The following is a 24,472-nucleotide window of genomic DNA, read 5'->3' as shown; positions in this document are numbered from 1 at the left end:
GCTAAATATAATCTAAATGTGAAAACTGATTTAAATAAAATGCATTTATTTATTCTAAACCATTTGGCAGGATATTCAGCTTATTAATTAGAAAGTAATAGAAGAGAGAAAAACACAATGCGTTTTAAGCAAGCAAAGACCTCTTCAGAGTGCTTGAATTAGTGGCAGAACAAATAACCTTCTTAAGAATTTACAAAGCCGGGGCCCGGAGAGATAGCACAGCGGTGTTTGCCTTGCAAACAGCCGACCCAGGACCAAAGGTGGTTGGTTCGAATCCCAGTGTCCCATATGGTCCCCCATGCCTGCCAGGAGCTATTTCTGAGCAGACAGCCAGGAGTCACCCCTGAACAACGCCGGGTGTGACCCAAAAACCAAAAAAAAAAAAAAAAAAAAAAAGAATTTACAAAGCGGGAGGCTTCAGCAGACAACACGGAATAAAATGGCTCCATGCGGTAGGCCTTCTCTCTCCTCCCTCCCAGGCCTGGGCCGCCTGCTCTGGGTCCCAGCAAGTGGGCTCTGGCGAGCAGCAGGATAAGGAGACCCCAGGTTTCCCCGCCCCTACAAGGGGTGGGCAGGTGTCTGTTGAACCTCTGGCTTCCAGCAAGTAGGAAGCAAACGCCTCTCGGGGAGTCAGAGGCTTTAGCAGACAACACGGGGATGACATGGCTCCATGTGGTAGGTTTTTGGTCCAAGATTAGGGGAAGCGGCATCCCCGGATGCCCCACACAGCCTTCTGTATTCCCATTTTGAAACCGTTCCGGGATTTCACGCATAAGCCCCCGTGCGAAATTTTTTAATAAATTTGTAGGATATCATATCAGTTAATCCACTTTCATTATACAGTACAGAGAGTTTAATAGGATATTATAAGGGTTCATCTATGTTTAAAATATACAGAATGTCTGTGTTGTATTATTTTCTCCCTCCATTCTACAGGTTCATTTCTAGTTCTTTACTCTCACCCTCACTGTCTACCACCCCACATGAAACCATTTTTACCCTCAACTCTTCGCTCTTATGAAGCAGATTAATATCCTCTCTCAAGCTAACTGCCGGCCAGCTCCCAAAATGAAAAAACAGACTCCCCGCCTGAGAAGAAACCAAAACTCTGTTCCTATCAATCTATTATCAATGGACTCTTATCTTCCATATTCCTTCACTGGATACCTGTGCTTACTACCATAACCAGTTTCCAAGACACCCCCAACAACATTTCCTGATATGAGGTGCTGCAACTTGCTTACAGACTTTAGATGGCCAAATCACAGACCAAAGTGGTGTCCAGGAAACAACATTCTCCCCCTTGACTATCTCTAAAACATAAAAGGGACATGTGTATCTACTTTGTATATCCCAGATGTAATCCCTTAACATCTGTAACTCTTTATTTTTTCTTTTTATTTATAACTCTTTTCTGAATATCCTCTTATATAGTGACAATTTTGCCCACTGGTTTTTTTATTTGATTGTTTGTTTGCTTTTTCCCCATTGAGATCTGTTTTATAAGCAATGCTGTTAGAAGAGTACCTCTGTATAGAATTCATGTTTGAACCAAATTATGGGGATTGTCAGACCTGATGCACCAACAATATCTTGTGGCACTGTTTCTCTTTTGCACAGGCACATTAAAATGGGAAAATAAGACATATGCAAACAAGTTCTTATCTAATAGAGATGGGAACACAAATTTGGTAATGGAGTTAGGCCTTATACCCTGAACATTGGCATAATGATTTGGATTAGGCCTCAAAAGAATGGGCAGTGCCCATACACCCCTGAACAATGGACACCATCTATGGAAACAACCACAATTGTCTATAACAGGATGCAAACCTCTACCAGGAAAGACCTACCACTGCTCTGGCTTTGGCTTACTCCAAAGAGTGCTCTCAACACCCAGATGACTCAGCAACAGCCTACTCCACATCTAATGGTGTGCTGAAACTAGAGGATGCTCCACATCAGCCTGACTTCAATGAAAAATGTATAGAATCCACAAATCTTCAAAGATAGGAAACTGATACCAACAACAGCTAAAGTGTGAAAAAGTTTCACTGGGACCATGGAGAATGACTCGGGTTGCACAGACTGGTATTTCTGGAGCCCAGAGTCGGTCTTATGCCAATATACTTCTGGGGTGAGGCCTTCTTGTAATCAGGCCAAGGATTTCTTTTTTCGTTTTCCCCATATTTTTCTGAGCCTATGCAAACAGCAATTGCCACTGTCATACCTTTACTATTGTATTTTTTTTAACATTTATATTAAAAAAAACAGTTTACTGAACTTAAAAACAAATAACTGTAGTAGAATGCCTGTCTTGAATACAGGCAGGGGATTGGAAGGGGGGGGATGTGAAGAGGGGGGCCTCGGGAGGGGGGGAATGTTACTCTGGTGAAGGGGGATATTCTGTTTGTGAATGTAACCCAACTATAATCATGTTTGTAATCATGGTACTTAAAAAATAAATAATTTTTTTTTAAAAAAAGAAGAATTTACAAAGCATGACTAGATATCAATTTAAGTTAGCTCTAAGACTTACTGATGATCTGGTGCCTGACTAACAGTTAATAAAAACTATGCTAGAGGCTGGAGTAATTTCCAAGCACTGCCAGGTGTGGCCCCAAAACTAAAAATAAATAAATAAATAAATAAAAACCATGGTAAATTGAAAACAAAATTAAAGCACAGCTTTTAATGACTGTACCCTTAGTAGTACTCCAAAACAGTATAATTTAATTTATAAATTCATAAACTATTTAAATTATTTATAATCAGATGTTTAAATCTGATGAACCTGTACCTCCACAGAAAGTAAGTCAGTAATAAAGAACACAGAAAAAGAACAAAGATGTTCGTTGGGGTGGACCCAGATTAAGGTACTCTCATCTCAGGCCACCAGGGTGATATTCCTGAGTTCTCCACTTCATGATGCTTTGCCAGCCAGCTTATAATGCTGCCAGCCCCCATTTCCATCTATCCAGTTCACGTGACAAGGGCAACAGAATTTTGTTTGTTTGTTTGTTTTTGGTTCACACCCGGTAGCCCTCAGAGTCACTCCTGGCTCTATGGTCAGAAATTGCTCCTGGCAGGCTCAGGGGATCATATGGGACGCCGGGATTCGCACCACCATCCTTCTGCATGCGAGGCAAATGCCCTACCTTCATGCTATCTCTCCAGGCCAAGGACAACAGAATTTTATACACCTCATCTGTCAAAGACAACAGAAACCACAGTAATAGGCACTGTGAACATTCCTCTCCCCAGTGGTCTAACAAATTAGGACCAAACCCCAAGTTCTCTGTCTGGTCCTAACTTTTCCCTATGTGCTCTATATCCCAGAGTCTCTGGGATGTTTCTTTTCAGTACACAGTGCATTTCCCTTGTGTGCCTAAGCAAGGGTGCCCTCCTTTCAAGCAAGCATGCTCAAATGCTACAAACCTACCAAAGTGAGGCTCAAATACCAATTGCCACAGGAAACTTTCCCTCCTGATCTTTTCCTGGAAGCTCTTGAATTTCTACATCACTCTGCTGATCTTTCCCTCAGAATTGTGCATATTAGGTTGGATACAGCTCTAACCATAGTATAAGCTCTCAAATAATAATCTTGTCTTACTGTATTTTGAATCCTTTAATATCACCAGACAAATATTTGTGGAAATGATACCAAGTAACACTTCGAGGGAGCTTATACCAGTTATAATGATGTAATGAAAAACTACATTATGGCATTGTGATTCCAAACAAAATCTATATATTCACAAATCCATATGTATGATCCTAAACACAAACTTCAAGTAGTTTTACACTGCAAAGACAAGGAAGGGTTAAAGAAAGAAAAAAGTGCTCAAAATTTTGAAAGCCTGAAGAACCACTGACAGTGCCTCCAGTCTAACTAAAAGCCCAAGTCTAACTAAAAACTCCACTTCTGAAAGGATTTTGGGATTTCACAAAGGAGTAAATTATAGCTAAAATAAAACTTGTTTTAACTAATCTTTGCTACATTTTAAGGAAAATGCATGCAGATACACTTTTTTTTTTTTTTTAGTTTTTGGTTTTTGGGTCACACCTGGCAGCGCTCAGGGGTTACTCCTGCTTCTATGCTCAGAAATTGCCCCTGGCAGGCATATGGGATGGCAGGACCATATGTGATGCCGGGATTCAAATCACCATCCTTCAGCATGAAAGGCAAATGCCTTACCTCCATGCTATCTCTCCGGCCCCCAGATACAGTTCTTACCTAAATGTCAAAGCATTCTGTTCCGCATGGATAATATATCTGAATTTCCTTATTTCTCTGTCTTTCTGCTTGTCATCCATGTGTGGGAAGTCAGCATACTCAGATCCAACAGGAAACGCATTATAGCCGCATCCTATGAAATACATGGCGCCTGTTCCATCACAACTTCTCTATAAAAATGAAAAAACCCCACAAAAGCTTAGTTTTCAACATTGAAGATGCACCTGCAGTGTGTTTTCTTTCTAAACCTGGCATCATACTTTGCACAGTAGACAACTCTCTATGGCATACTGAACCATCAGAAATCACAATATTAGACCTTCCTTTTGTGGCATCTTGTTACAGCTAAATTTCAACATGGCCCTCAAACAAAAAATTTATTTGATTTGTAAAAATATTACTTTATTTGAACATCAGTTTACGAGGTTGTTCATAGTGTACAACACACTTCATCAATGCACATTTCCCACAATCAATGTCCCCAGTTTCTCTTCCACATTCCCTATGGGCAGACATTTTTCTCTCTACCTCTCTCTTCCATGTTTTTTTTTTTTTTCCTTTTAGACACTGTGGTTTGAATTGTTACTAAAGAGGTATTATGCGAATCACTTTATCTCCTTTCGGCATTCAGTTTTTGTCCAGAGGTATCACTTCCAACTAGTATAGTCATTGTGATCCCTTCTCTGCCCTAATTGCATTTTTCCTCTGTTGGTGGCAAGCTTCTTACCATGGACTGGTTCTCTTGGCCCTTGTCCATATTGTCTCTGGATATTATTATTATCATGTTACCTTTTTTATATTCCACAAATGAATGCAATCATTTTATATTTTTATCTATCTGACTCATTTGCTCATCATAATACTCTTCATATCCTTCCTTGTGTAGAACATTTTCATAATTTCATTTTTCCTAGCAAATGCATAATTTTCCATTATGTAGATGTGCCATAGGATTTCTTATCCACTCAACTGTTTTCAGCCGTTTAGTTGTGTATCTTTTGGACATATGAATGCCTTCTTGGAGAAAATTTTTGTTCATCTCTTCTTCCCATTTTTGAATAGGGTTAGATGTTTTTTCTTTTAAGCTCTACCTGTGCCTCCTATATCTTAGATATTAACTAACCCCTTATATGATGGATATTGAGGTGAATAAATTCTCCCAGTCCATGGCAGTCTTTGATCCTAGTCACCATTTCTTTTGAGATATGGAATATTCTTTGTTTAAAGTAGTCACATTTGTTTATCTTTGCTTTCACTTGCTTGGTCAGTGGTGCTGCATCCTTGAAGATAACTTTAGCTTTATGTCATGGAGTGTTCTGCCTACATTTTGCTCTATGTTTTTAATTTGTTTAGTTAAGTTGATTTCAAGGTACTTTATTTTCACAATGAGACTGTATTAATAAGTACTGATATGTCTTTCTCCTCTTTCATTATTTGTATACAGAAAAGCCATGGATTTTTTCCATAGCTATATTTATTTAATTTTTTGGGCCACACCCGGTGACGTTCAGGGGTTACTCCTGGCTATGTGTTCAGAAATCGCTCCTGACTTGGGGGGCCATATGAGACTCCGGGGGATCAAACCACAGTCCGTCCTAGGCTATGCTGGCAAGGCAGACACCTTACCTCTAGTGCTACCGCACTGGCTTCTATAGTTATTTTCAGTCATAAAAAAGAACACTCCCTTCTCACTAGAGCAACATTCCCACCACCAATGTACCCCCATCTCCCTCTTCCTCCACCCTATGCCTGTATGCATGACAGGCATTCTACTTCTCTCACTCACTACCATTGTCATGATAGTTGTTAGTGCAGTTATTTCTCTAACTGAATTCACCTCTCTTTGTGGTAAGCTTCATATCATGGACCTGGCCTTTCAGCCCTCATCCTATTCAGTCTGGGTATTATTACCATACTGACTTTTATTTTTCTTAAATCTCATAGATGAGTGAGAATATTCTGTGTCTATCTCTCTCCCTCTGACTTGATTCACTCAGCTTTATAGTTCCCATGTCCATCCATGTATAGGAAAATTTCATGATTTCATCTCTCCTGACAGCTGTATAATATTCCATTGTGTATGTGTACCAGTTTCTTTAGCTATCCATCTGTTGCAGGGCATCATGGTTGGTTCCAGATTCTGGCTATTGTAAATAGCACTGCAATGAATATATTGTATTGTGTTGTTGTGTTTCTAAGGTATATCCCTAGGAGTGGAATAACTGGATCAATTTCTAGTTTTTTTGAGGATTCTTCATATTGTTTTCCATAAAGGCTGGACTAGATGGCATTCCCACCAACAGTGAATGAGAGTTCCTTTCTCCCCACATTCCCACCAGCACTGATTATTCTTGTTCTTTGTGATGTGTGCCCATGTCTGTGGCATCAGATGGTTCCTCATTGTTTTTTTTGCATCTCCCTGATTATTAGTGATGTGGAACATTTTTTTTCATGTGCCTTTTGGCCATGTATTTCTTTGAGAAAGTGTTTGTTTATTTCTTCTCCCCATTTTTGATAGGGTTAGATTTTTTCCTTGTTAAATTCTGTCTGTATCTTGTATATCTTCAATATTACTCCATTATCTGATGGGTATTGGGTGAATAGTTTCTTCCATTCTGTGGGTGGATTTTGTATCCTAGTCACTATTTTCTTTGAGATACAGAAGCTCCTTAGCTTAATAGAGTACCAATCTATTGTTTCTAGAAGCTTTTCTGGGTAGTCTTTAGGATTTTGTTTTTTTTTTGTTTGTTTTGTTTTGTTTTTTGGGGGGCCACACCTGGCATCTCTGGGGGTTATTTCTGGCTCTGCACTCAGAAATCACTCCTGGCAGGATTGGGAAACCATATGGAATGCTAGGTGAACCTGGGTCAACAGCGTGCAAGGCAAACACCCTATCACTGTGCTATCACTCTGGCCCCATCTTTAGGATTTTATAAATATAGTATATTATCCACAAACAGTGAAACCTTGACTTTTTCCTTTCCTATGTAGAAAACCTTAATATTTTTTTTCTTGACTAACTGTTGTTATAGCAAATACTTCCTGTATTACATTAAGTAGAAGTGGCAAGAGTGGGCAACCATGTCTTGTGCCAGATCTTAAAGGAAAAAAATTTTAGTTTATCCCCATTGAGTATAATGCTTGCTATGGGCTTGTGATAAATGGCTTTGACTATACTGAGGAAAGTTTCTTCCATTCTCATCTTGTTGAGTTTTTTATGAATGGATGATGGATCTTGTCAAATGCTTTCTCTGCATTTATTACTATGATGTGATTATTTATTGTTATTTGAGAGCTATAGTGTATTATATTGAGTTGCATATGTTAAACTATCCTTGCATTTCTGAGTAAATTAAAAATTGCAACAGCTGGAGAGATAGTTCAGAGGTTAAAGGGGCATGCAACCAACCTTGATTTCAATCCCAAATCCAAATTATCCCCCGAGCCTGCATAGGTTTGGCCCTGGGCGGCAAGGCCCTCAGCACACTCTGGTGACCTCAACAATCCCCAGTCAGGTCCTAAGCAGCAGCACTCATCTGGCCTTACACTGAACCATCAACCTAGGTGAAGAAGTACATCCAGAAAATTCTTTTTTTTTTTAATTTTTAATTAATTAATTATTTTGGGTCACACCCAGCTACACTCAGGAATTACTTCTGGCTTTGCACTCAGAAATCTCTCCTGGCTCACGGGGCCGGAGAGATAGCATGGAGGTAAGGCGTTTGCCTTTCATGCAGGAGGTCATCGGTTCGAATCCCGGCATCCCATAAGGTCCCCCGTGCCTGCCAGGAGCAATTTCTGAGCCTGGAGCCAGGAATAACCCCTGAGCACTGCCGGGTGTGACCCAAAAACACAAAAAAAAAAAAAAAAAAAAAAAGAATAAAAAGAAATCTCTCCTGGCTCTGGGGACCTTATGGGATGCCGGGATTCAAACCACCGTCTTCTACATGCAAGGCAAACACCCTACCTCCATGCTATTTCTCTTGCCCCAGAAAATTCTTGAGTAAACAAATTTTTACAATGTAATATGTACAAATTAAATTTACCAGTCTCTGTGGGTCAAGAAAACACACTGTACTTAAGACTAGACAGTGTTAAAACAAAATCTAGGTTAAAGATGTAAAGAATACTTAAAATAAAAAAAAATAAAAATACTTACAAAAATACGTAATAAAAATACTTACAGATTTTCCTTCTGCCCAAATGACTGCCCCAACTCCAGTTTTATGATCCTCTGAAAGATAAATGGTATGTAAGTCAATTTAAAAGGCAATGACCTGCTCATTTCAAGACCCTTTTAGCCCCCAACTTACCAAAAACAGTTTAAGAAATAATAAATGGAGCAGAAATTCTAGATTACTTCACTAGCTACAGAAATGTACTAAAATAAACATCCAAAAGAATGGGATATGAGAACTACATTATAAAATACAGTGCTCCGGTGAGGTGGTGCTAGAGGTAAGGTGTCTGCCTTGCAAGCGCTAGTCAAGGAAGGATCGTGGTTAGATCCCCTGGTGTCCCATATGTTCCCCCCAAGCAGGGGCAATTTCTGAGCGCTTAGCCAGGAGTAACCCCTGAGCGTCAAATGGGTGTGGCCCCAAAACCCCCCAAATAAATAAATAAATAAATAAATAAATAAATAAATAAATAAATAAATGAAAAAGAAAAAACAGTGCCACTATCCATCCAGTCACACATGTTCTTTATGTGGAAATTATTTAAATGGTGATATTCAAAGCAGAGTCTCATGATTATAGCCAGAATTGAGCCACTTCACTTCTTATCCCTAACATCAGCATCTAATCAGTGCCATTGATTAAAAAAGAAGTTACTGCACTAATGAATATGATGTAATAACTATTGACAATAATAAAATTGTCTTAATATTGAGTCAACATTTTGACTATCAACACAATTTGTTTAATGCTTTCATTTGTTTTTAATTTTTAGTCTCAAGGATTTCTTTTGTTTTAGCCTGGTGATAAACTAAACCTGGTTGGGGTGGGAGAAAATTAAATTTTTTAACAGGAAGTGGCTCTACTGCCTGGCTCAAGGGAATTATAGGAGTCTTGTCTGCATTGACTGTATTTTAAAAATCAGAATAAAATGTCATCAGTGTTCAATGGAGTAGATTCACTCACCTATAGCTGGGTAACAGATGAGGTAATTTCTCAGAAATCCTTCCTGTCTGTAACATTAACAAACTTGAAACCCCTTTCGTCCCCAATGATCTACTTGTTCACAGGAAAATTTTTCTTTGGCCACTTTGATAAAAATACCACTTTATAATCATTGAATCAATTCTTGAGAATCAAAGTTGGAGAGCTCTCAACCTGATAGCTCTAGAACACAGGTGTTTCCAATTCCAGAACCATTACAAACTTGGCAAAAAACATAGACTCCTGGGGCTGGAGAGATAGCACAGTGGTGTTTGCCTTGCAAGCAGCCGATCCAGGACCTAAGGTGGTTGGTTCGAATCCCGGCGTCCCATATGGTCCTCCGTACCTGCCAGGAGCTATTTGTGAGCAGATAGCCAGGAGTAACCCCTGAGCACCCCTGGGTGTGACCCAAAAACAAACAAAATCAAAAATAAATTAAATAAATAAATAAAAGGTAGACTCCTGCTTAGTAAGAGATTTTCTAAACATAATAAAAATAAAAATAAAAAAAAACCAAAAAAACCCAGACGGGCTGGAGTGATAGCATAGTGGATAAGGCATTTATTTGCCTTGCATGAGGTCAACCCAGGTTTGATCCCAGGCATATGGTCTCCCGAGCCTGCCAGGAGTAAGTCCTGAGTGCTGTTGGGTGTGTTCCATAAACAAAAGAAAGTGAGAGCGAGAGAGATTCTCTAAATTAATCTCACAAGGGAAGTGGTCCACGCTCTGGAATATGTATTTTCCATTAACACCTACTCTGATTTGTCAGCACATTCTCACTGGAGAATGATTTAACCATGATGTGAAACAAGTGTTTTCTTGACTATTTTTTTTTTTTTTTTGGTTTTTGGGCCACACCCAGTAACGCTCAGGGGTTACTCCTGGCTATGTGCTCAGAAGTTGCTCCTGGCTTGGGGGACCATATGGGACACCGGGGGATCGAACCGCGGTCCGTCCAAGGCTAGCGCAGGCAAGGGAGGCACCTTACCTTTAGCGCCACCGCCCGGCCCCCGTTTCTTGACTATTTAAACTGCCTCTGACAAATGTGGTAGTTCAGGAAGAAGCCTAATACCCACTTTAGGTAAAAACCTGGTCTAAGGAAAAAGAGGACCCCAAAGGCACAAAACCCCGAAACTAGGTAGAGAAGAAATCGTGCCCTCCTATTTCTCCTCATAGTCTAAACAAATTGTCACATTTTCATTCCTTTTTTGCTACCTCAAAATATTCTAGAAACGGGGCTGGAAAATAGCATGGAGGTAAGCGTTTGCCTTGCATTAAGAAGGATGGTGGTTCGAATCCCGGCATTCTATATGGTCCTCTGAGCCTGCCAGGAGCGATTTCTGTAGATTTCGGAGAGCCAGGAGTAACCCCTGTGCGCTGCTGGGTGTGACCCCCCCCCCAAAAATATCCTAGAAACAAATTTTTCTTTTTTTCTCCCAGAAACAAATTTTTCATGACATGGAGGATTCTTTTCACTCATTATTCAAAAGTTCATTATTAAACACCGACTTTCGATTCTTTTAAGGTTGAGCATAAGGAGTTTTAGTGTTTAATTTGACCTTTAGGCCACTGCTGGAGGTGCCCAAGGGCTACTTCAGGTAGCAGATACAGTGCCAGAGATGGAGCTTGTACCTCCTGCACATAAGGCATATGCTCCAGCCCATCAAACTCTCTGGCCCTCTGAATCCATTTTAGCCATATGCCTATTTTTCTTAATGAAGTTTATTTTTAACTTATAAATTACAGTAAAATAGTCACCAAGGCAAACTGAGTAGTATAAATTTAATGTCTGAGTTATTAACACATTTATAATAGAGGATAAATTACCTTGCCAGTGTCCTTTTACTGGAGGTATCAGGAAGTAAACTCATGGCCTCATGCTTGCAAGGTAAATCTGGACTGTCTTCATTGTTAAATAGGACACATATATAAATCTCCTAACTTTTGTTGTTTGTTTTGTTTTGCTTTTGGGCCACACTCCGTGATACTCAGGATTCCTCCTGGCAGGCTTGGGGGACCACCCTACTGCTGTGCTATCTCTCTGGCTCCATAACCTTGTATTTTTTAATGGTCTTCTAAGTCAAGAAAGTTTTGAGCAGCATACCCTATCCTCACTGTTAAAGTGAAGACTTAATTAATCCTTATCAGGAAGTTAAACCAACAGACTAGGCACATGCAAAACTTTGCATGAAGTAGGTGAAGTGTTTTTTGTTTTTTAGTTTTTGGGTCACCCCTGGTAGTTATTCCTAGCTCTGCGCTTAGAAATCACTCTTGACAGGCTGTGTGTGTGTGGGTGGGGTGTGGGGTAGGGAATCAAACCTGGGTCCGTCCAGGGTGGCCTTGTGCAAGTCAAACACCCTACCGCTGTGCTATTGCTCTGGCCCCTAAATCTCCTAACTCTGCCTTACACATAGTCGGTGCTCAATGCTTATTGGCTAGTTTACATCAATGAAGAACACACGTGGATAATTCCTCAACTGAAATCCCTCATATGGAGTTTTCTGGGTTTTGTGGACATGTTGTACCTATTTTGTGGTCATAACCAACCACATATCTGGAACTGTGTAACATCTAATAATTGCTTTCTGAAAATACAAACAATTCTGAATTCCCTTTCATTTGTCCCCAAGGGTTTAAGATAAGATGGTGGTTTGCTTGTGTTTTGATATGAAATATTCCCATTATCCATTTCCTTTATCCATTTTTGTCTTGTACTAGAATGAAAATGCAAAAGGTTTGGGCCCCTCCTTGGGAGAGTTCACAGGGCAGTGAAGTACACTTTGATGAAGAGTGGCAATCCATTCAGAATTTGGATTCCTGGCAGTCATCACAGTCAAAAATTAACTATTAAGTGCAAAAGCATAGCTTTGTGTATAAAAGTCTGTGCAGAATCAATGGTTATACCATTAGAGATCTCTAAAGAATAGATAGGCACATTTACCACATTACTCTGGAATTACAAATGGTGTGAGATGTTCAATGAGAAACAAAGGTTGTAAAAACAAGTGTAAGAATAGAAAATTTACGTCTCTCAGCTTAACACTCACACTAAAATCTTAGCTAAGGAAAATTTCTAAATTATAATAGCTTATTGAATAAGTCACACCTATTCCTACCTAAACTTGTTACAGAATGGCTTGAGTAACTTATTTTAACATGTATGTAATGTATACATAACCCACAGTATGAGATAATTACATTAGCACAGACTATTATACAACATGGTTTTTGAAGGCAGAGAGCAAGTGCTTGGAGTAGGTTCAAATTCTCTTACAAGAATTGAATGATAATTGAATCTGTTGAAAGTGAGAATTTTAGGGAAAATTAAAATATATTTGTAAACTTAGACCACAACTCTGGAATGTGCTTTAGGTGGTCTGGACTGGAATTTATTTCATTTTTAAACAAAAGTCTCTATAGTGATTCTGGTGTGCAGCCACTTGAGGACATTCATTGTACTGATATTACTTTAACCTGGTGGTGTAGCATGTACTTCATCATTTATATAAACTTTTTCTGAAGAAATTCTGAAGATTTTCTCTTCTTTCCTGGAATAAAATTTTTTAAATCTTATTCTAATACCTTCATTAAATTTTGTTTTTATTTTTTGGGCACACTCTCACTTCCAAGTTTTATTTTAAAAAGTGACCAATGTTTTATAAAATATTATGCTTTTATGAACTCTATGATATGGACACATTGAGACAAATAAAACCCAATCAATTCACCCCAATTTATGAACTAAGCATATATATAACTCACCAGTTCGGTATGCCAACAACCTGGCCTGAATCATGCAGTGCCTTGCAATTTCTTGTGGCAAACTCTGATTGTGAATTTCATTAATCTGCTCAGTACTGCTACAGTAAAATCCGTAGTGTTTATAGTTGGGCACACTGGAAGCTACTGTGGCCAAAAGTAGGATAAGATCTTTCATGCTTTGCCTTAGATTGCTAAAGTATGGATTTTCACACAGGTTCTCCAAACCTATAGTCATCAGTATTTGCTTATGCATTTCTTCATTTGAAACCAAAAATAACATTTCATATTCTTTTAATCTTTCTTGTTTACATTCAGAATAAAAGTCAATATTAGCATCCGGTAATGTTTTTGCAATTTTTTGAATAAAGTCACATTTGTAAGAGGTCTCCTCTACAAACTGCACCATGTAATACACCAAAGGTTGAAGTAACACACACACATGGGCCCGACTATTTGACTTCAGTCTTTCCACTGCTTTGGCATCTAACTTTGCATCTTCAGAACTGGAAGCCTCAGTAAGCAAACTTATTTCTGGATCAGCAGGCCAGTATGAAATTCGATTAACTCCAGCTGAAATTTTTTAAAAAAGTAGTTGTTAGATACATACTGAAAATACGCTATTCTGAATAAATTATTATTAATAATAAATTTATCACACCTATATTCATTGCAGTGAATTTCCAGACTCTGGAAACAACCAAGATGCCCTTCAACAGATGAATGGCTAAAGAAACTATGGTACATATACACAATGAAATATTATGCAGCCGTCAGGAGAGATGAAGTCATGAAATTTTCCTATACATGGATGTACATCGAATCTATTATGCTGAGTGAAATAAGTCAGAGGGAGAGAGGTAGATGCAGAATAGTCTCACTAATCTATGGGTTTTAAGAAAAATGAAAGACATTTTTGCAATAATTCTCAGAGACAAAAGAGATGTGGGCTGGAAGGTACAGCTCACGACATGAAGCTCACCACAAAGAGTGATGAGTGCTGTTAGAGAAATAACTACATTAAGAACTAGCCTGACAATGTGAATGAATGAGGGAACTGGAAAGTCTGTGTTGAGTACAGGTGGGGGTGGGGTGGGAGGAAGGAGATTTGGGACATTGGTGGTGGAAATGTTGCACTGGTGAAGGGGGGTGCTCTTTATATGACTAAAATCATACAACTACAATCATATTTGTAGTCATGGTGTTTAAAGATAATAAAAATAATAAATGTCTTATTCTGTATAAATCAACCAAATTTCTGAAATAGACTTAGAGTTCCATTATAATAAAGACTTATTACCATGTTATATAATGACTCAGTGGTCCTCAAACTATGGCCCGTGGGCCACATATTGTATTTGTACCTGTTTTGTTTCTTTATTGCAAAATAAGATATATGCAGTGTGCATAAGAATTCGTTCATAAGTTTTGTTTTTACTATAGTCAGACCCTCCAATGGTCTGAGGGACAGTGAACTGGCCCCCTGTTTAAAAAGTTTGAGGACCCCTGATTGTAAGTCATTCAGATCTGTCAACCTATAACATAATCAGAGGATGGCAAATGCGGTTTATTGGTCAAATTTAGTCCATTGTCTGTTTTTTGGACAGTTTACACATTAATACTAGATTTCAGTTCTAAATACATAGAAAAATCAACATAGTGGGGTTTTTTGTGATGCATTAAAAGAATATAAAATCAAATTTAGTGTCCAAAAAGCTTGATTGGAGCAAACTTGCCCACTCATTGACAGTCTCTGGCCGTTCTGTACTCTAGTAGAGAGGATAGGTTGAAGAGTTGAGTAGCTATACAGACACAACTTGAAGTGCAAAACCAAATATATTTCCTATCTGGACTTTAAAAGAAAAATTTGCCAAGTCCTAAAAATGCTCTGGAAGCTATTTGTTGCCATGGGAGGTATTCTTTGATGGCTTCTGATGGCTTTGCTATGGGTTATCTCAAAGTCCACAACTGAGACTGGACCAGAGTCCTACAAGTAATAAAACAACTATTTTTAGAATAGTCAGAAATGACAACTAATACTGTTTAGTTTCTTAAGAATAAAATTTTGCACTTGGAACTCCTTTTTTGCTTGAGGAATTTTTACTCCATCTGGGTACATAAAAGAGGTATACAAGTTAAATATTTACTAACAATAAACATAAATAAATTTATTTATTTTATTTTTTGGGGGGTAACACTTGGCAGCACTCAGGGGTTACTCCTAGCTCTGCGCTCAGAAATCGTCTCCAGCAGGCATGGGGGACCACATCAAATGCTGGGATTCAAACCACCGTCCTTCTGCATGCAAGGCAAATGCCCCACCTCCATGCCATCCCTCCAGACCAAGAAATTTATTTTAAAGCAAGTCTCATATTCAGCTACAAAACCCCAGATGAGCCCCAATTGCAGCCCCAATTAAGAGGCTAGAGTCTAGAATAGTTTCCCAATATAATCCATAGGGTGGGACCAGAGGAGGGGTAGCTTAGAATTATCCAAAGGGACAGGATAGCAGTATGGTATATGATTGGTGCCCTGCACTTCCAAGTGACATTTTCTTTCTGAAAAGGGGACAGTAGCCAAATAAATTTGAGAACCTTCAATAGAGTGTTTTGTGTCTAAACAACTCATTAAGTATGTACCTATACTCTGATTTTTTTCCTCTGGAAAGCTACCATAAGAAGAGATTCTAAATAGAGACAAAACCATTCATGCATGAATTTATTCATAGAAACATTATTGAGAATATAAAAACATAAGAAAAATCCAAATGAGAAAATGGCTGAACAAATTATAACCATCCTCATAATCAAATAGTATACATTTATCAAAAATGATTTAAAAAATGGTAAAAGAGCAGTAGAGGGGTATAGTGGTAAAATATTAATTTTATAACAACAAAAAGAAATGTTTTAAATTATTGCAGCAGAAGAAAAGTTACTGGAGCAATAGCACAGTGGTAGGATATTTGCCTTGCACACAGCCAACCCAGAACAGACCCTGGTTTGATTCCTGGCATCCTATATGGTTCCCTGCGCCTGCCAGTAGCGACTTCTGAGCACAGAGCCAGGAGTAACGCCTCAGTGTCGCTGGGTGTGGCCCCCTCACCAAAACAAAGAGAAAAGTTACTATCTTTAAAAATTACTATTTTACCTGGTTCGATCCCGGGTTTCGGCACCAAAAAAAAAAAAAATACTATTTTAATATACAAAACAATTTTAACTTATTAAGAGCACATATAAATTGGGTTTCAAGAGAAAAGAAATGAGCAATTTATAAGAAAAAATAAAACTAGATAACATTTACGAAAATTAATTTGTATCTGGGATTGAATGAAATACTGTATACAGTGTTAAACATTTATCAATTAGTATTTTACTAGCAGATGAACAAAGTTGGCCTTTTCCAGTATCTCATGTAATATCAGATAGGAGATGTTTTTTAATGATTGTGCTTAAAACTGAAAGAAAGATAATCCAACAGGGTGTTCTAAATTCAAAATAACAAATGAAGAAAAAAAGCTTAGTTGAACAGGCATACAGTTCCATCTATTCTTGCTACTCCTGATAATGTGACTTAGGCTTTAAAAATAAAATTTTAAAGACACGAAGGTAATATCAAAATGTTTCCTCTAGTTGCATTTTATCTTCCCTTTGTTGAGAGAGAAATCCAGTTCCTAGTCAAAAGTTATGCCAATCTTTCATGTAAGCATCCTGATTCAAAGAGAAGGGATGAATAATCTTTGACCAGATGTTTTTGTACCACTAGAAAATGCTACAAGAGGTTCTTATATTAGTTTGGTCTCAAACCCCCCTTATAGTCATAAAATATTAATGAGAATCCTAAAAAACATTTGTCACTTAAATTCACTGATATGAAATACTGTTTGAAAATTAAGACAAAAAATAAAAAATTTAATATTAACCAAAAAGAACCAATAACATAAGGAATAGTTTGATACAAAGTATATTTTTCAAAAAAAAATAAGCAAAAACTAGTTGAGACAAAACACATTGTTTTAGATTTTTACGAATTTATTATCTGGATTAATAAAAGTCAGCTAGTTTATTAGATCTGTTGTCTGCTTTTTATTAAAACTATATTATTATAGTTTAGGTGACATGACAGTAGCATTGACATTTTTGGAGGGGCGGTCACACCTGGCAAGGCTCAGAAATTGCTCCTGGTAGGCTCGGGGGACCATATGTGATGTCGGGATTCGAACTGCCATCCATCTGCATGTAAGGCAAACGCCTTTACCTCCAGGCTATCTCCAATATCCCCGACATTTAAGATCTTGTTGCACAGATATACCTCACCACCACTGAAGTGCTAAGACCCTCTGTTGTGTATGTAAATATTTTGGGGGATTACTATGTTACTCACCCTAAACTGGTGATTGTGCCCTACCCTAGGGTGTGACCTGGCATTCTGCCCCCACCCTAGGGTAGGACCTGATTCTGCTTTCACCATTGGTTGGTATCTGATCCCACCATTGGGTGGGACCTGACTCTGGAGTATAAAAACTGGAGTCTGTGGAAGGCCGGGAGCTTTTTGCTGGCTGGAACTGAATCTGAGTCTTTGGACTTCAGTTTTGTCCATCCAAATAAAGCAAATATTTCCACGAGCCTGATTGTCTGCGAGCTGTTTACCCGCCGTTTCACCTCAGAACCGTGGGCTAGACAGGGTGGCAGACGCGTGCTCCGAGCTGGAAGAAAAGGGCCTCGTTCTCCATCCCTCCATCAGTCAACCTCTTCAGGGGCTGACCTGCTACAACCCTCTACCTCATATCATTTTCAGCTTACCTCTTCACTCCATTCCCTTCTCCCTTGTTCAGTAATCTCACTTCTACTATAAAGTATATGAAAAGTATGTTATCACCAAGATAAATGTGAATATTCACTGTTGACTTTACACACACACACTTTTTTTAGCCACATTCATCAATTCTCAAGATTTCATGTTTCTTATCAACATCCAAGGTGTGTGTGTGTGTGTGTGTGTGTGTGTGTTCCTTTTTTGGTTTTGGGCTACACCTGGTGGTGCTTAGGGGTTATTTTAAACTCTCAACTGATTACAAAATAGTGCTGGGTTTGGAGGATTATATGCCAAGGATTGAATATGGGTCAGTTGCAATCAAGACAAACACCCTACCTGCTGTACTATTTATTACTCTGACCCTCAACATCCAGTTTAAGTCTCAGGTTTTTGTAACCTGAAAAAAAAATCACTATTTCTTCTCTGAGTTCATTTATTATTATAGCCCATATCACTCATTGTTACAATGCTATTTTTGTCCCTCAAATAACACCATGAGGGAAAGGATAAAGAACTATATTAGTCTGTCTCTACTCTTTCAAAGTTCTCTCAACCTGTTTTTTAATTTTTTTTTAATTAAGGTCAAACACAGTGTTTAACTGTGCTTAACGTGCTCTCCACCTTCTTGGGTTGGTCTTTTTTGGGGAAGTGGGTGCAACATCTAACAGTGCTTGGAGCTTAATCCTGGCTCTGTGCTCTCAATGCTCAGGGATCACTCCTGGTGGGGAGTCGTGATTATATCAGATGCTGGGGACTAAACTGTATTGGGTACATGAAAGGCTCTCTGAATCCTGTGTTTCACTACTTACACCATCTCCTGAACCCCTCTTTTTGAGCTTGTAAGGTTTCATAACATTGATATATGATTTATCAGTGATAGCATGAGCTCAAACTCCAGCCCCTCCATCTTTCTCAGAGGTCTAGAGGAGTGAAAGTAGAAGCTACCATTCTAATTACCTAGGGGAATTCCAGCCTGAAAATTTTCCAGCGATCAGCTCAGGTGTGACTGAGAGATGCTTATTATGAAAAACAAAGAGCATCTTTATTGTTCTTATTGTTAGAAAATTATAAGATGTCAGTTACACTGTGTCAGGAAAGAGGAAAGGGCCAAATATATATTTTCACATTATAATTCACAATATCAATACATATCACAACTTGTGAAGTTTTTTTGTTTGTCTGTGGGGGTGAGTAGGCTGGGCTATACTTTGTTATACTCAGGATTTCCTCCTGTCTGAGCTCAGGAGTCACTCCTAGTAGTGCTTGGAAAATCATATGTGGTTCTGGAGTTCAAACTGGGGTGGACCACATGCACAACAAATCCCAAACTTCTATACCATCTATCTGGCTGGAAGTATATATATACACACATATATACATCCACATATATATTTTAATATAATTTAGAAAGTTATAATAATGTAAAAAATTATGGCATTGATATAAAATACCATCACACTACCACCCCTGAAGTGTCCACAACCCTTTGTCTCCATAGGTTTCTTAATGAGAAAATGGTGTGTACACTTACCTGGTTACAAAATAGAATCTTATGTGCACAAAGGTTAGAAAGTGTAATAGCATGGGAGAGATGAGAGCTATATCATAATCATTTGTGTTACACGACACAAAGCATAGACATCATTGGGATATGGCTGCTAGGCAGTTCCTACAAAGAAGGAAGCTAACAGAAATGATGCCTGTGAAGTCTGGGGTTAGGGTTTTAAGTAGTAGAATACCTGATTTACTTTCTCTCACTCAGCCAGTTTCTGGAGGCTGATGATTCAAGATTCTAGCAGGGGTCCTCAAACTTTTTAAACAGGGGGCCAGTTCATTGTCCCTCAGACCATTAGAGGGTCTGACTATAGTAAAAACAAAACTTATGAACAAATTATTATGCACACTGCATATATCTTATTTTGCAATGAAGAAACAAAACAATACAAATACAATATGTGGCCCGCGGGCCATAGTTTGAGGACCACTATCTAGAGGATAACAGCAATAAGATAGAAGCTATCTAGGCCCGAACTTAAGCAGAGGGAAAGTGACAAAGTATGATCTTTCTTATGTGTGGCATATAAAGAAACACAGTAGGGGAATAACAAATATCCAAAAGCAACAGAAACAAAGACTACGAGAACTGATCTTCAGGAGACTAATGAACACTTACCACTGGGGTAGGAGAAGTGGAGGACAGGACAGGGAGAACACTAAACTGATATACATGGTGTCCTATCATGACAGTATTATAAACCACAGAGACTAAGAAAAAAAATGTTCCTGTCACATAGGAGGGGTGCAGAAGAGATACTGTGGACACTGGGTGAAGGGAGTGTTGTTGGAACATTGTATGCCTGAAACTCATGAATAACTTTGTAATTCAGGGTGACTCAATAAAAAAAAAAAGTAAGAAACTTAGGTTCACATCTACCAATTACATGGAGAAAGGCTGCTTCCTGCTTAGATATGCCTATTCTCATGGGAAGATAAATATCTAGCATATGAAGCCACAGAAATAAGGGGATTATTTTTTAGCAGTGTTAAAAAATGGAACCAAATGGTTTCTTTTTGGTGGTAAGGAAGGTTAGAGACTCATTTGTCAGATATTATTCCTGGCTCTGTGCCCATGGGCCACTACTTGCAGTTCTTAGGAGATCATATAAGTACCTGGGATTGAACTGGGATCAGTAGTATGCAATTGGCAACCACCTATACTTCTCTCCGAATTCCCCAAATGGGGTCTTTTATGCTAAGGTTCTTGTCACAAATACAAAGAGCTAACAGGGCTGGAGTGATAGCACAAGGGAAGGCAACCAACTCAGGTTTGATCCAGACATTTTTATGGTCCCCTGAGCGCTGCTGGGTGTGGACCCAAAACCAACCAACCAACCAACAACAACAAAAAAAAAAACCCCAAAGAGTTAAAAAATACATATTTCTTTTCTTCTTTTTTGAACCATATCCAGTGGCCATCAGAGGTTACTTCTAGCTCTGCACTTAGGAATCACACTTGGCAGGCTTGGGGAACCATATGGAATGCTAGGATGGAACCTCAGTTGGCTTAGTGCCAGGCAAGCAGTCTTTGCGATGTGCCATAACTCTGACCCCAAATTCTCTTCTTTTTTAAACATTTTTTTGGGGTTTTGGCCACACCCAGCAGCACTCAGGGCTTATTCCTGCTTTGCATTCAGGGATTACTCCTGGAAGTGCTCATGATTATCAGTGTCAGGGATCGAATTTGGCTTAGTTGCATGTAAGGTAAACAAAAGTCTTACCTGCTGTACTATCTTACCAGCCCCAATATTTACAATATTTTTGATGTTCCCAGAAATGGAGTCTTAATTCAGTCAGGAACCTCTCTATTAGCACAACTTAAGGAGTTAATGTGAAAGGCCCTGTCATCCCTAAAGAACAACAATCAGCCTGCATTTCTACCTGGTATTGCTGTCTCATATACTGCCTGATTGGAATACATTTTTGCTGAAATACACTTAAAACTTTTTAATATGTCCCAATTTTCTCTTTGAATAGTAGGTAGGATTAGTCTGATAATATACCGAGATTCATTAAGAGTTCATGACAGCTCTTTCTATACTCTCTTGAGCTGGAGGCTAGCTCTAGCTGGAACGGGGTTTGGGGAGACCCCATGTAAAAGGCCTTCTCCCTAACTTGGATGCGCTGAGAGCTGTGATAGGCCCCCAGCCTTCCCCTCTTCTGCTCCCGGCCTCCAGGCCTTCTGGGGTGGCAGCCCAGGCAGCCAGACAAGGTGGGTGTGTATGGGGGTGTCCCTCCTGGATGGGCTCCCAAGCTTTCCCCGCCCTTCCCCCAGCTCTAGGATGGGAAGGGCACAGGGTGTAGGGCGGGCAGATCCTGGCTTCCGGCTCTCTTTCTTTCCTCTCTTGAGCTGGAGGCTAGCTCTAGCGGGCACGGGGTTTGGGGGGAACCCATGTGAAAGGCCTTCTCCCTAACTTGGGTGCGCTGGGAGCCTTGATAGGCCCCCAGCCTTCCCCTCTTCTGCCCCTGGCCTCCAGGCTTTCTGGGGTGGCAGCCCAGGAGGCCAGAAATGATGGGTCTTAACTTGGGGTGTGCTGAGATTTGCTAGGTTGTGCTGTTTGTCACTGGCAATTTCTGACTAGTCCACATATGGAAAGCCACATAGGCGCTAGCGCCCCCACGAGCACTGCATGTATTAAGAGTATCCCTTATCTTTATGTTTGTTTTGCATATCCAGAATATCCATTTTGTATTCTTCCCTTTCTCACACCCCTACAAAGCTCATTTTTACTCCTTAACTCTCTCACCCCCCCAAACATCACTAACCCACATTACTCTTTTTAACTTCAGTACTGCACAATCCTAATCACAGACCAAAGCCATGCATTGTGTGTCACAACCCCAAACTGTTTCAAAAGACATAAAATGGACACGTATTTCTTTCGAATATTTTGTGTTTTTTCTCTGACAGCTATAAGTCGTACTAAATACTCTCTTATACAGTGACGATTCTAACCACTTTTTTTTTTTTTTTTTTTTTTTTTTTTTTTTGTGGCTTTTGGGTCACACCCGGCAGTGCTCAGGGGTTACTTCTGGCTCCATGCTCAGAAATTGCTCCTGGCAGGCACAGGGGACCATATGGGACGCCGGGATTTGAACCGATGACCTTCTGCATGAAAGGCAAACGCCCTACCTCCATGCTATCTCTCCGGCCCCTCTAACCACTTTTTATCTTCTCTTTATGAGCTGTTCAACAAGGAATTTTGTTGAAAGAGTCCCCCAGTTTAATGCTTATGATTGAACCATGTCATGGGGATTGTAGGACTTGTTCTTATGGCCCCCATATGCGCCAATAACGCCACGTGGCATTGCTCCTTTTTTGCATAGGCACATTAAAATGGGAAAATACTATACATACAAATAAGAGATTGGAACACACAAAACTTGTAGTGCAAAGGGACCTTATACCCTGAACTTTGACTTAACGACCTGGCATAGGCCTCAGAAGAAAGGGCATTTTCCATTCACCCCTGAACCAGGGAAGCCATCCACGAAACATCCAGGTTTGTCTATAACATTACCTGGAAGCAATTCTCTACCACGGAAGACCCTACCACTGCTCAGACATCGACCTGCTCAAAAGAGACTTCCCTTAACACTGAGAAGACTTAACAACAACGACCTGCTTACAGGACAGGGCTCCCTGCATGCCCTTTAATGGTGAGGTGAAATGAGAGGATGCTCCACATCCTGACTTCAATGTAGGATATGCAGATTTCAAGATATTTAATACAGAAACATGATACCAACAACAGAGACTGTGTGAAAAATAAGTGTGTTGGCACTACAGACAATGTCTTGGATTGGACAAACTAGTTTGGCTAGAGCCTAGAGTTGGTCTTATGCCAGGAAACTTCAGGGGTCGGGTCTCTTTGTATTTAGGCCAAGGTTATTCCTTTCCATGCCCCTCATGCCCCTCATATTTTGGTGGGCCTATGCAAACAACAATCGCCACTCTAACACTGTTTTTACTGTGCTCCTTTGACTCTAATCCTTAAAAAAAAAAAAAAACCACTTAAAATTTGAAGTTAACTTAAGCTAATATGCATGTACATGGAAATGTAAAAAACACTATGCCTCTAATGTATAAGGAGTTACGTAAGTTTTATGGCTTTAGATTGCCTTGTGTGCTGTTAAGAAATATTATAATGTGTTACAATCTGGGGACTTGAGGGACAAAGTAATTGTACATGAATTTTGTTTTATTTATCTTAATGTTCTTTGGCTGAAAGTTTAAAGTTAAGATATCAGCAAGGGGACTTCTGAGAATTATGTTATGGGTGATTGTCCTTCCACTGTAACTTTACCTTGTCCTCTTTCTTTGCATCTTTGTTCTCATAATTAAAAATAAAAAAATTAAAAGAAAAAGAGTTCATGACAGTGATCAAAAATCCAAACTTCCTAACTCTTCCAATATCTAATTATTCATATGTGTACATATATTTCGAAATGATTTCTGCAGCATTTAGACAGTGTACTTCCAGTGACTGTTCACAGATTAGTGGTATCAATCACCAGCAAAGCTTTGTCTACACTTACCATTTACAATCATTTTCAAACAAGCAGAACATGGTTTTCTGGAAAAGTAAAGATCACAGTTTTTTAGCCGTGATCCATGTTTAATAAGAGCAATTTTCCCAGCATGTAAATCTTCACTAGAACAATGAAGACCAATAATTTTCATGTTTTTCACCACCACAAGACCAGTTTTCTTCACCTACATTAAGATACAAAGTAGTAATTAATTACAATATCTGATGATTAGATCATGTACTGTATCTGATTCATTAAGAAATGGTAAAAAATAAAATAAAATAAATAAATGGTTTAATTTTTTTTTGTTTTTGTTTTTGGGCCACACCCGGCAGTGCTCAAGAGTTACTCCTGGCTGGCTGCTCAGAAATAGCTCCTGGCAGGCACGGGGGACCATATGGGACACTGGGAT

General features: G+C 39.2%; 1 protein-coding gene across 1 annotated transcript in view; it reads right to left on the bottom strand.

Annotated features, from left to right (window-relative positions):
* The window catches only part of CDADC1 (cytidine and dCMP deaminase domain containing 1), a 52,681-nt gene that overhangs the window by 5,276 nt on the left and 22,933 nt on the right, over nt 1-24,472 (bottom strand). The window contains exons 4-7 of the mRNA XM_049778792.1: nt 24,067-24,244; nt 13,159-13,728; nt 8,422-8,471; nt 4,238-4,407 (exon numbers count right to left, since the gene is read on the bottom strand). Of these exons, the coding sequence (XP_049634749.1) occupies nt 4,238-4,407; nt 8,422-8,471; nt 13,159-13,728; nt 24,067-24,244 (968 nt within the window). The remainder of the gene's footprint in view (nt 1-4,237; nt 4,408-8,421; nt 8,472-13,158; nt 13,729-24,066; nt 24,245-24,472) is intronic.

This window comes from Suncus etruscus, chromosome 8, assembly GCF_024139225.1.
Source record: "Suncus etruscus isolate mSunEtr1 chromosome 8, mSunEtr1.pri.cur, whole genome shotgun sequence".
NCBI classification, from domain to species: Eukaryota; Metazoa; Chordata; class Mammalia; order Eulipotyphla; family Soricidae; genus Suncus; species Suncus etruscus.
This window is presented reverse-complemented; position numbering and strand designations above follow the sequence as displayed.